Source organism: Scyliorhinus canicula, chromosome 1, assembly GCF_902713615.1.
Source record: "Scyliorhinus canicula chromosome 1, sScyCan1.1, whole genome shotgun sequence".
NCBI classification, from domain to species: Eukaryota; Metazoa; Chordata; class Chondrichthyes; order Carcharhiniformes; family Scyliorhinidae; genus Scyliorhinus; species Scyliorhinus canicula.
In genome coordinates this window covers 29595880-29609302 of record NC_052146.1, presented here as the reverse complement: position 1 = coordinate 29609302, position 13423 = coordinate 29595880, and the positions used below count along the sequence as shown (strand labels likewise).

The window sequence follows — 13423 nt, the reverse complement described above, 5'->3', positions numbered from 1 at the left end:
TATTTAGACCTTTAGTTCCAGATTTTTTATTGAATTCAAATTTCACCAACTATCATAGAGGGATTCAAACTGGGTCCCCAGAGAGTGCTATCCTGGGTCTCTGGATTACTTGTCCAGTGACAATATCACTATGCCAACCCTCCCTACCATCTAGGGAGAGCAAATATGGAAAGACAGACCATGTTTATCCTCAAATAACAAGAAGTGAGCATAATTCCTGACATAAGGAGACATTCAGTGTATTGTGCTGCACGTCAATGGAATTCATCATTCCACTGCTTCCAATAATAACTCTTATTATTATTATCTGAATAAATGATCTTTATCTGATTAACATCTGATAATTTAACAGAGATCAAAACTTTGATGATGATACTGCTGTAACACCAGAATCCTGGGTTTATTGTTCATAAATAAAAGATATTAATATAAACAAGTGTTAAACGTTTAAAAAATATACAGCAGGGAACAAAATTGGGACTCATTATGAACCAAACACAAGAATTGATTACTAAGTAAGGATTTCACTTGGGGACCAAGATTCAAACGGGAGTTGTGAACATCTCTTGCTCAGCCAACCCAACTCCAAATAAACAGTTAAAAAGTCATCTTTGTATAACTGTAGACACTGGAATGAAAGATTATAACAGAATGCGGAGAGAAGCACATTGCTGCATGTCCTGTTGGTATATTACTTAGCCATGTCAATGAGGCTCTGAAGTGATGTTGGCACCCACGTTTTCTCCCCCTGTACAAACACAACCCCTCTGTCAATGTAAATGACTATCCTCCCAAAGGTGTAGAGTTGTTTTCCCTCATGACGTTTGCCCATCAAGGGCATGAAGACAATATTGTGCTCTTCGGCCTTTGCCTGGATCAAGTCCTTGAAATTCATTGGTATGGAGGATGAGCTAACACCAATACCACGGTGTGCCATATTCTCAGCCTCGCGGCGCTCCTGCATTGCCTCGTACTGAAAGTCCCTCCGGCGCTCTGTGTGCGTGAGATATGCAATGTTTTCCCGAGCTCCTGGCTGCATGTAACCACCTGTTTAAAAACCAATGAAGAAAATGTTTTATTCCAAGGATTGATAAAATTCCATTAATTGCATACCATCGTGAAGGTTTTAAATTTGATTAGCACCCCCTTCAACAATCACTCCCTCCAATGTTGACCAATAGTGGCAGCAGTGTGTACCACCTGCAAGATGCAATGCAGGAACACATCAAGGCTCCTTAAGCAGGACCTTCCAAACCCACGAGAGTTACCATCAGGAAGGGCAAGGTTATCAGCCATATGGAAACACCACCACCCACGTCATACCATCCTGACTTAGAAATATATTTCTGTTCCTTCACCGTCTCTGGGTCAAAATCCTGGGAATCCTCCCCAAGACCGCTGTGGGTGTACCTATACCAAATGAACTTCAGCAGTTCAAGGCAGCTAACCACCACCTTCCAAGAGTAAGCCTACATTTGACACCAATAAAGATTATTATTAGGGATGGGCAATAAATGCTGGCCTAGCCAGCAACACCCACACTCTGAAATTTTACTTTTTTTTTTAAATTTAGAGTACCCAATTCATTTTTTCCAATTAAGGGGCAATTTAGCGTGGCCAATTCATCTAGTCTGCACATCTTTGGGTTGTGGGGACGAAACCCACACAAACACAGGGAGAACGTGCAAACGCCACACGGACAGTGACCCAGAGCCGGGATCGAACCTGGGACCTCGGTGCCGTGAGGCAGCAATGCTATAATTTTATTTTTATAAAGTAAATCAATTACTAATGGTCAGAAAGATGTTTTACATTTATAACATATTAAAATCTTCTATCTGCGCATACTTCCTGTTAGTTTTTCCATTACAAAATCTCTTTTTTCATCATGAAAATATCCAATGCAAATTGATTGTGCTTCGCTGCTAGTGGGGCAGCACGGTAGCACAATGGTTAGCACGGTTGCTTCACAGCGCAAGGGTCCCAGGTTCGATTCCAGGCTTGGCTTACTGTCTGTGCGGAGTCTGGACATTTCCCCCATGTCTGCGTGGGTTTCCTCCGAGTCCGCCGGTTTCCTCCCACAAGTTCTGAAAGATGTGCGGTTAGGTAATTTAGGCATTCTGAATTCTCCCTCCGTGTACCCGAACAGGTGCTGGAATTTGGTGATAGGGGCTTTTCTAGCAACTTCATTGCAGTGCTAATGTAAGCCCACTTGTGACAATAAAGATTATTAGTGGAGGTGCAGAGGAAGGCAGCAGGGATGATGTTATAGGTTGCAGGTAGGTTGTTACGACAGCACATTTGTATTGAGGTAGTATGGCGAGATTGGTCTTGAGGTCTAAAGTATTCGGAAGGGGTGTTGTAGTGTTGGCCCCAATGCCTAACGATTAGTCAGGAGCGTAGTTACAAGGTGTGGGAGCGTGGGTCTGTGGCAACAGGGTCTGATTTTACCAGCATTGTAGAGTGTTCCCCGGCTAGTGTGCAAAATCCTCTTAGGGAATCCCATCTTTGCATGAAGAAAGTGGTAACTGAAAACTAATTTTAAGCTGGTTCAATGCTGTTAAAAGTGAATTATACATTTTAAAAGCACCAAAGGGGCTTAACCAAATTATTTTGCTATTCCTCAACGGACATGATGGAAAAGATGGGTTTGTCTAGTCATACATCTCATTACTGTTTGTGGGACCTTGCTATGCAGATATTGTTTGCTGTTTCCGTACATTACAACAAAAGTACACTTTAAAAGGTACTTCATTGTTTTGGCCTTGATCAGATTGTGGTGCAGTTTAGTGGCTTCTGCGATTCTGTTCATTAGAGCAGTGGATTGTTTGTAGTGTCAATTTGGCCTTTCGGTGGAGATGTTGCGTTGGCTTCTAACTGGCCTGTGGATGTTTCAAATTCTGTGCTTTTGTTGCTGCAGCTGTGTGTTTCTGTGGTCTAGGTTGTGCTTGAAGTTTTATGATGAAATCCATTTTGGAATGGATTTCGGACTGGGCTTTGGTATTTACATTAAAATGGCTCAATCCTCGATGGAGGCTCCACTGGGTGGCAACCATCGGTTCATCCCGGGGAACACAGATGGGGGATTCAGGGGATGGCAAAGGGCGGGCATCAGCAAATTGAGGGACCTGTTTATTGGCGGGAGGTTTGCGGGCCTGGGGGAACTGGAAGATAAATTTGGCCTTCCCCAGGGGAACATGTTCAGATACCTGCAGGTAAAGGCGTTTGCTAGGCGACAGGTAGAGGGATTCCCTTTGCTGCCCTCGCAGGGGACGATGGACAGAGTGCTTTCGGGGGTGTGGGTAGGAGAGGGGAAGGTGTCTGACATCTATACGGTAATGCAGGAGGTGGAGGAGTCGTCAGTGGAGGAGCTGAAGGCTAAATGGGAGGAGGAACTCGGGGAGCAGATAGAGGACGGGACTTGGGCGGAGGCCTTGGAGAGAGTCAACTCTTCCCCCTCATGTGCGAGGCTTAGTCTCATCCAATTTAAGGTGCTGCACCGGGCCCATATGTCCGGGACTAGGATGAGTAGGTTCTTCGGGGGTGAGGACAGATGCACCAGATGTTCGGGGAGTCCTGCGAACCACACCCATATGTTCTGGGCATGCCCAGCACTGGAAGAATTCTGGAAGGGGGTGGCGGGGACGGTGTCGAGGGTGGTTGGATCCAGGGTCAAACCAGGGTGGGGACTCGCGATTTTTGGGGTTGGGGTGGAGCCGGGAGTGCAGGAGGCGAAAGAGGCCGGTGTCCTGGCCTTTGCGTCCCTAGTAGCCCGTCGAAGGATTCTGTTACAATGGAAGGATGCAAGGCCCCCAAGCGTGGAGACCTGGATCAGTGACATGGCGGGATTTATAAAATTGGAAAAGGTCAAATTTGCCCTGAGAGGATCAATACAAGGGTTCTATAAACGATGGCAGCCTTTTCTGGACTTCCTGGCTCAGAGATAGGTAACTGGGTCAATAGCAGCAGCAACCCGGGGGGGGGGGGGGGGGGGGGGGGGGGGTGCATTATTGTAGTGTTTATTCTGTAACTTTATAGTGTGTTAATTTGCGTTGTTGTTAAAATGCTGGGTTGTTTATGGGGATGGGGCGAATGTATATGATTGTTAATATTATTGTTATTTTCGGTATTTTACTAAGGTGCGTTATTGTTGTATAAAATCAAAATTTCTCAATAAAAATTATTTAAAAAAAAAAAAATGGCTCAATCAATGACCTTTTTAGGCTTAGCACAGGGCTAAATCGCTGGCTTTGAAGCCAGAACAAGGCCAGCAGCACGGTTCAATTCCCATACCAGGGAACAGGCACTGGAATGTGGTGACTAGGGGCTTTTCACAGTAACTTTATTTGAACCCTACTTGTGACAATAAGCAATTTTCATTTCATTTCATTGTTGTAAAGTACATTGGGATATCCATGGTTGTGACTACTGCAGTACCCCTTTGAAAGGATTTCAAAATCCTTGCTTTTCCTTTCTTGAACTCTTTGCTTCCTTTCTTGAACTCTTTGCTATACATAAGTGCCTTATGTACACATTTTAGTTTCTCCATCTTTATTTCCCTTCCCAAATATGTGCTCTTCCTATCTTCATCTTCTGGAGACCATCCAGGAGAAATAAAACCAAGAAAAGCTTACCAACTGTGGAGGCGACAGCCCGGTTCATGATGTCGAGGGCTTCATTAAACTTCTCCTTGATCGTTGGGTGGGCCAACACCTGGTCAGAAAACATGGACTTCCAGCCCAAGTACCATTTTGTGACTTCTTCATAATTGGGACTGTTACTGAGCCAAGAACATAGCACCTAGATAGGAGAAAGAGGTAATTTGGAGAATTCAAAGCAGAATAAAAGTTAGATATTAAAAGTTGCATTAAGCATTAAAAAAGTTGTACGCTGTGAGAAAAAGGTATGACGATAAATTGTATAAACCACTTGATGCTTCCCTTCATTACATTCAATTCTAATAGCTCAATCCTTTCAATTTCTTCCAATGAACAGCAAACAAAGTAACACTGACAAACTTAATCAGCACCGAGATAGAGAAAAGTGGGAAGTTAACTGATATTATTGTTCGATCATCACAAAGCTCACAAACTCACCTGCAACCATTTTGGAAAGAAGTTTTTCTCAAGCATTCCTATGAGGCTGGAAGGTGAGATCATGTCTTCCCAATCCATCGCCCAGTGGAATGTGTCCATGTGCTGTTGGTGAGGATTGATCACAAACTCTGATAAACACATCCCTGTCAGTGATCAGAAACAAACTCAATTTAAAACATATCCCTGTGAGGAGTTAGCAATAGCCACTCGTGTTAAGTTTGAGTTGGAGTGGCTCACTTCAAAGCAGTCTTGATTTGTTATGTTACTAGTATCTTTAGAAGAGGAATAAAACTCTTTTTCAGTTGCTACATAAATTACGCTAATTTCTCACCTAACTTTGGAACAATATTTTTCAACATGAAGGCTTCCCAAGATCCTGGTGTGAACACATTCTTCCAGGGCAGCAGGATCAGTTTTGCAGAAGAGTCACTGGGATGCCATTTCTGCAATGCGTTGGAAAGTTTGTTGCGGATAGGTGAATACAGGGGCTCCAAGCGCATTTGCATAAGTGGAAGCCATGGATGAATCCAGGCGTGGATTGGGACTGTGTCTGTCAGTGGGTTCCAGTTCTCAACCTAAAAAGAACACAGAGGTTTATGTTGATGAGTGACAGTGGCTGAAGTTACATACCTTCAACTGGTTTTGCCTTTTCTTGATGCTGCATTAGTTTTCCAGCATTTATTAGGCCAATTGTTCGTACAATCTCCAATTTTGTCTTCCACCCCTTCACCCACCAGTTCTTGAAGTAATTTCTCCTTTACTCTTATATGCCCCAATTATCTCTTCTTTTTATTCTTTTGTTTCCATTCTGCCATTTTGGATGTTTCTAGCATTTTTGGTGTTATCCACTAAACTCAATTAACATTTTGAAATACGTCCATTTGCAAAAGTGCCTTGTAACATTAAGAAAGATGTGGCTCCTACCTCACGCTGTAATTTCGGAAAGATCAATTGTTCAAGAATATTATCCAATATCCAGAGAGGGACTGCAGGCATCCAGTTCTCCAAGAAATCTACCATAGGAGCACAATTCCGGGGTAGCCATTGGGATACAACATTACGGACATATGGCATCCATACCTCCCACACCAACCTGAGAACATGAAAAGAAGAAAAAATAGGAATTGGGAAAAGTTCACTCAATCAAAGACTGAATTTTACAACATATTGCAAAACACTCGCATTGCCAGACCCCCCTCAATTGTAACCATTTCCCCTCCCTTCCTCCCTCCATCCATCTTTGTTCTCTTACACATAACAAACATGCATTTATATAATACCTTTAATATAATTAAACAGCTTCACAAGTGTTCAAACAAAATTAGACACTGAGCCACATAGGAGATATTAGGCCGACTTTTGCATGATGAAAACAGTTTTAATCTAGTGTAAAATTCTCTATTTGATGTTGAACAGTTTTGAAACAACTCGGAATCCAGTGGAAGCTGAGTTCAGAGTCCAGTCGAGTCAAGTCCAGGTGACTTTTCAATTTGGAGTCAGCCTTTTTAATACCTCCTCTTTATCAATTTTTAGCCGATCCAGTGTCTCAACAAGGTCTTCTTTCACTATGACTATGGCAGCACCTTTCTCCTTGGCAAACACAGATGTAAAGTACTCATTTAGTATGTTAGCTATACTCTCTCCATGCGAAAATATTTTTATTGAAGTTTACATTTATGCACTGTACAGGAGATGATTGAAACAGTTATTATTTATAATTTACATGCTGTTCCTTTTTGGCACCCACCCCACACCCCCTTCCTTTCTTGTTAAACTGGAAACACACATGTTGAAAATTCTTCTGAACACACTTTAAAAAATTCTCCCTCCTCTTTACCCTTCATATTATTACTCTCTCGGTCTATATTAAAGGTAAAGTCCTTAATTATAACTACTCCATACTTTTTGCATCTTTTAAAGTTCCTAATAAATTGTTCCTCTGTATCCTTTCCCTCCTAATGCCAGTAGGTTACTTGAAAGCGAGAGGCATCACAACAGAATCCAATCCTGTCCTTACCGGAAGGACTTCTCAGCATGTCTCAATAGGAGTACAAGCCGTGGCTGATTTATTTTGCCCCCCCCCACCCCACCATTTTCCCCCTCCCCGCCCCCTAGTTCCGGGACACAAACTAGTTGCAGCAGACCAACTAAGTCGAGAGCAGAGAATCAAAGCTGGAAAATTCTGATGTGCTAATTTGAGGAACTCCTCTTACTTCAATTCTGATCTTAATGAGTCTTGAACTGACTGAAATAAGGAGTATGTGTAGTCGACTTTATCTTCACAATCTGAAAGTGGTCGACATTTCTAATGATCACACTAAAAGTTTGAATTGCTCATTCTTACCTGTGGTAGGGGTCCAACGACAACATATCGCACCCTCCATGATGCAGCTGGTCTCGTTCTAGAAGTTTCCTCCATTGGGACATGACGTCTAAGCCATAATTATTATCCTAAAATGTAGAAAAGAAACATATGGAATTACTCCAGCTTTTGTCCACATTGTGATCCACTTTGTGCTCAGATCATCGCTATGATCCCTCTTCCTCATTTTCTACAGGTGACTATGAAAAGAACTCCCAACAAGTTTGGTACAGTATGATGGTTCCTCTCTCTATTGGAGCTGTAATTAACCTGAGGTCTAGAATTAAGTTTTAATGCATTACATTATTAAGTGCTAAAGGAGAGAAAAGGCATGGAATATAATTTAACATATTCAGTCTTATATTCATTATATTTGGCAAAGTATTGGATTTTGTTGGTGTTTGGACTCACAGATGGCATTCCTCTAACTCACTTCACTAATCTTCCTTCATATGTGAATTTTACAGTGGCCTAGTGATTAGCACAGCTGCCTCACGGCGCTGAGGTCCCAGGTTCGATCCCGGCGCTGGGTCACTGTCCGTGTGGAGTTTGCACATTCTCCCCGTGTCTGCGTGGGTTTCGCCCTCACAACCCAAAAATGTGCAGGGTCGGTGGATTGGCCACGCTAAATTGCCCTTAATTGGAAAAAATAATTGGGTAATCTAAATTAAAAAAAAACAAAAAAAGTGAATTTTGAAAATGAGTGGTGCCATATTCTTCAACAGTGGATCCCATCCTCATTCAACATATATATATATATACATACCCTGATGCCTCGTGGCTCCAAAGACCCAGGTTCAAGCCTGGCCCCGGGTCATTGTGGAGTTTGCACATTCTCCCAGTGTCTGCGTGGGTCTCACCCCCACAACCCAAAGCTGTGCAGGGTAGGTGGATTGATCACGCTATATTGCCCCTTAAAACACACACCAAGAGATGCTGGATGGCAATCAGAAAAGTGTGAAGACTGGCAGATTCTGAGTGGATCGTACAATCATGGAATTCTTTTGAACGGATACCAGTTGAGAGTGCTGTCCTTTTTGATGTCTCTCTCAGTATTGTTGTCTTTGGAAAGGAAACTTTTAAAGGATATATTATTGAACCAAGAAGGGTATTTCTTGACAAAAATCAGTTCTAAAAGAATTTTGGCAAAAGTAAAAAAGAGTATTACTGCTGTTGTGTTCAGGGAAAAGGCTACATATATCTTAGATACTGATTAAAGTTGGTTCTTGTTCTAGTTTGCGCCTTCCTCCATAAGAATTCTTAATCAGAGCTTGAATAATGGATGAGGTTATGAACTCAGGTTGGGACTCACTAATTATTTTAATGTACTGGAATAGATTTTAAATTAGTTAGACTTTTGTGTTGGGGAGTTTTCTTTCTTTTTAGTGTTATATCAATTTTATGTCATTTTGTTTCAATGAACAATCGATGTATCCAAAATGAATTACTGTCAGGACAAAAATTTGAAATTGAATTGATTTCCCTCTTCTTGATAGCTCATAGGGAATGGGGACTTCAAACCAATGACCATCCTAATGTGTTGCCTTGGACCATAATGGACATAACAATTACTCACTTTTGTGGTGGTAGCCCTCACCTGCAACGGATTCCAAGTCTTAAAGAATTCTTTCAGCAGTGGAAATACAACGGCAATGGAGAGTTCTGCAAGGTCAAACATCTTATACTCCTCAAAATATTTCTCCTGCAGCATCTCAAAAATATTTGCACATTCTTCCAGGGTCAATGGATTTTCACAGTTGGGCAGCAGTCTCTTCTCGCAGTCTTCCACAATCTGCAAGATGCTGCTGAGCTTGTCTATGATTTTCTCCTCATGGGCAAGGACTTCAGAGAGCTTCTCATTCTCATGGGAGAGGTTGACCACCATGTCTCTCTCATACTGCAGCTGGCGGTCATTCTGGATGATCTCTTGCTCAGTCATTTCAATGAGCAGTTGGAGATTGTGCTCCAGCTCTGGGAGGGAAAAGCCCTCCGACTTGGCATCTTTAACTGGGGAGTGTGTGTCATCAGGAATATCGTGCTTCTGGTTCATCTGACTGTAACTGTAATACACTTTCTGCTCCTTTCCAGTCATGTCTATAACCTATAAGATGAATTAGATAGTTAGAAAGTCACAAAGGCTCAATGTCAATCAAAGTCATAACCAACTAAACGGCTGTCATCTAGTTTAGAAATTTGTTGTACGATATTTAACCTCAGGACACATATTTTCTGGTGAAATTACTCAGGCAGGTGTACTTCATCATCAATTTTAAGCTGTCCACTATTTCAGCTATCTTAATATGATTACATGGAAATACATTAGCTAACCACTACATGTGTGTTTCCAGGTGTACAGGGAATTGATAGCAGATATTGAGATTTAAAACATTATTTTTTTAAAAAAATGTTTTCATTCATAGGATGTGGACGTCACAACATATGCTGCCTATCCCTAATGCCCTTGAACTGAGTGACTTACTCAGCCACTGTGGATCTGGAGTCACATGTAGGCCAGACCAGGTAAGGACAGCAGATTTCCTTCCCAAAAGAACATTGGTGAACCAGATGGGTTTTTACGACAATGGTTTCCTGGTCATTAGACTTTTAACTCCAGATTTTTTTTAATGAATTCAAATTTCACCATCTACCATGATGGGATTCGAACCCAGGACTCTTGGGACTACTAGTCTGGTGACAATACCACTGCACCCCTGCCCCTTATATACTGAATCTTTGAAAAAAGGATTCTTAAAAAAGGGATAATACACGAGTTATGATACCCCTCAGTGGTAATCCAGACCCTGGGGTAGTTTGTAGTTTACCACTTCATTTTTACAATCACACAGCATTCTAACAGTCAAATGGACAAAAACAGGAAGTACCCTCCTGTAACACATGCCAACTTAAAAATATGATAATGGTGAAGTATTGCATTAACAACCACTGTTATTTTCCAGCCTTTACACTAGGTTCAAATCCACCAAGTATCATCCGTACAAACAGACATACAGTGTTGCTGGCCAATGAGCAATTTATGGAAGAAGGTTTCAAGGGCCAGGAAAAAGATTTTAACTATTTTTTTTTAAAGTTTAATTTCCTGTTGGCATGAAGACTATAGTGAGCCTTTGTTTTATTTTCTCTCCAGCATCAGTTTACTTTCAAATGCTTGAGAGGCGGATGACCAACAAAGCAATGCCAGGCAAGATTCAAGACAGCTGCTCTGTGCCAACACCTGCAAATCCACATCTGTAGACGAGGGTTACTGGATCTCTCTTTGGCAGATGCTTAATGCTTGCAATGGGCAAGTAAGTTAGGACAACAGGCTCAGCGGTATTCAAAGGAGCTATCTAACAAATCATATGCTGGAGAACTACCCAGGGTATATCGTGCCTCACAAGACATGGAAAGGGCACAGCAGGGTGATTAGCCTGATAAGTCCAATTGTCCAACCTTAGATGCCATCAAACATATGCATAAGTACCATCACACTTAGTTGATAATGACCGACTTTACAGCTTCAGCGTCAACAGAAATCTAAATGCAGAACTATGCCACCTGCTGTTAAGTTCTTGATTAACCAAGGGTGACCAGGATATTGGTGATGGAACCGTCAATTCTACGGACACGTGCTTGTAGGATTAGAATAGCGGTTTTAATATACTTACAACAGAGCCACCCTGTTCGCCGTTGAACTTTCGATGAACAGGCCGGCTGGCTCTGTGGCACGGATCTTTATACAGCAGCTCAAGGGGGAGGAGTTCTGGGCGGAGCCAAGGGGGGAGCCCAGTACAAACTCTCGAGTCCTCCCAGAGCTACTCCGCCTAGTGGTCAGGTAGTATATATACAATGGGAACAGAGTGACATTGGTAACTTATAATACCATGTGAATCTCATTCACCACATTCACCCCCTGTGAAAAAATCAAGTCCGGCTGGGTGATAGCTCACAGAGTTAGTCTGTCCGGTGGACGAATTGTTCGTTGCGATCTGCGGAGCACCGGGGTTGCAGCCTCTTGCGGTGGCTGGGTGGGTGTTGAGAGCTGGGGTACGATGGCAGACTCCGGGGCGGGTCTCGTCCAAACTTCATACACCTCTGGCTCGACCGGAGGCGCTGGGGGCGGGCTGTTGCTGGCGCGTGGAACAGGTGGGGTTCTTCAGTGGGGGGGGGGGGGGGGGGGGCTGGATCCAGCGGGTGCCAGGTCCCGAAGGGATACTGTGATCTGGTGACCGTCCGGGAACTCCACAAATGCGTACTGGGGGTTGGAATGGAGGAGGCGCACCTTTTCAACAAGGGGGTCGGTTTTGTGCGCCCTGACGTGCTTCCTGAGGAGAACCGGGCGTGGTGTCCTCAGCCACGCCGGAAGTGAGACCCCGGTGGTAGTGCCCCTAGAAAAAATGAAGAGCCGCTCGCGGGGGGTTTGGGTGGTAGCTGTGCACAGGAGGGATCTCATTGCGTGGAGCACGTCTGGGAGGATTTCTTGCCATTGGGAGACTTGGGAGTTTTCTAGACCGGAGGGTCAGTAGGACGGTCTTCCAGACCGTCGCATTCTCCCTCTCCACCTGCCCGTTCCCCCTGGGGTTGTAGCTGGTAGTCCTGCTCGAGGCGATGCCCTTGTCGAGCAGGTACTGACGCAGCTCGTCGCTCATAAAGGACGAACCCCGGTCGCTGTGCACGTAGCTGGGGAACCCAAACAGGGTGAAGACACTATGCAGGGCCCTAATGACTGTGTGTGAGGTCATGTCGGGGCACGGGATGGCAAAAGGGAATCGGGAGAACTCGTCTATGATGTTGAGGAAATAAATGTTCTTGTTAGTGGTGGGGAGTGGCCCTTTGAAATCGATCGCAAGGCGTTCAAAGGGCCTAGAAGCCTTGACCAGGTGGGCCCGGTCTGGTCTATAGAAGTGCGGTTTGCACTCTGCACAGATCGGGCAGTCTCTGGTGGCCGCTTTTACCTCCTCGTTGGAGAAAGGCAGGTTTTGGGCGCTGATGTAGTGGGTGAGCCGGGTGAGCCCTGGATGGCAGAGGTCATCGTGGATGGCTTTCAGACGGCTGATCTGCGCGCTGGCGCATGTCCCGCGGGATAGGGCATCCGAGGGCTCGTTGAGCTTCCCTGGTCGATATTTAATATCGTAACTATAGGTGGAGAGTTCGATCCTCCACCGAAGGATTTTATCGTTTTTTATTTTGCCCCTTTGCGAGTTGTCAAACATAAAGGCAACCGATCATTGGTCAGTGATGAGGGTGAACCTCCTACCTGCGAGGTAGTGCCTCCAGTGACTAACAGCCTCCACGATGGCGTGTACTTCCTTCTCGACTGAGGAGTGTCGGAGTTCTGAAGCGGATAGGGTACGGGAGAAAAATGCAACGGACCTCCCTGCCTGATTTAAAGTGGCTGCTAGAGCTACCTCTGAGGCGTCGCTCTCAACCTGAAAGGGAGTGGATTCATCCACCGCCTGCATGGCTGCTTTGGCGATGTCCTCCTTGATGCAGCTGAAGGCCTGGTGCGCCTCAGCTGACAGGGGAAATCGTTTGGCCTTAAAGAGTGGGCGGGCTTTGTCCACATATTGAGGGACCCACTGGGCGTAGTATGAAAAGAACCCCAAGCACCGTTTGAGGGCCTTGGGGCAATGAGGGAGGGGGAGTTCTAAGAGGGGGCGCATACGGTCCGGGTCTGGGCCCTGGACTCCGTTCTCCACAACCTAGCCGAGGATGGCCAGTCTGCTTGTGCGGAAAATGCATTTCTCCTTGTTATAAGTGAGGTTTAATTTCTGTGCCGTTTGGAGAAAACGGTGGAGGTTGGCGTCGTGGTCCTGCTGGTCATAGCCACAGATGGTAACATTGTCCAGATACGGAAACGTGGCCCGCAGCCCGTACTGGTCTACCACTCCGTCCATTGCTCGTTGGAACACCGAAACCCGTTAGTGACGCCGAAGGGAACCCGGAGGAAATGGAAGAGGCGGCCATC

General features: G+C 44.5%; 1 protein-coding gene across 2 annotated transcripts in view; it reads right to left on the bottom strand.

The window, feature by feature from the left end:
* Nucleotides 1-369: 369 nt before the first annotated feature.
* The window catches only part of tfip11 (tuftelin interacting protein 11), a 34625-nt gene continuing 21571 nt past the window's right edge, over nucleotides 370-13423 (bottom strand). Inside the window, exons 6-12 of one of the 2 annotated variants that reach the window (XM_038779990.1) lie at nucleotides 9056-9559; nucleotides 7441-7547; nucleotides 6021-6189; nucleotides 5428-5671; nucleotides 5097-5239; nucleotides 4635-4800; nucleotides 370-1047 (exon numbers count right to left, since the gene is read on the bottom strand). In XM_038779990.1, the coding sequence (XP_038635918.1) occupies nucleotides 692-1047; nucleotides 4635-4800; nucleotides 5097-5239; nucleotides 5428-5671; nucleotides 6021-6189; nucleotides 7441-7547; nucleotides 9056-9559 (1689 nt within the window). In that variant the 3' untranslated portion in view covers nucleotides 370-691. The remainder of the gene's footprint in view (nucleotides 1048-4634; nucleotides 4801-5096; nucleotides 5240-5427; nucleotides 5672-6020; nucleotides 6190-7440; nucleotides 7548-9055; nucleotides 9560-13423) is intronic. The other variant, XM_038779918.1, reaches the window with a different exon arrangement.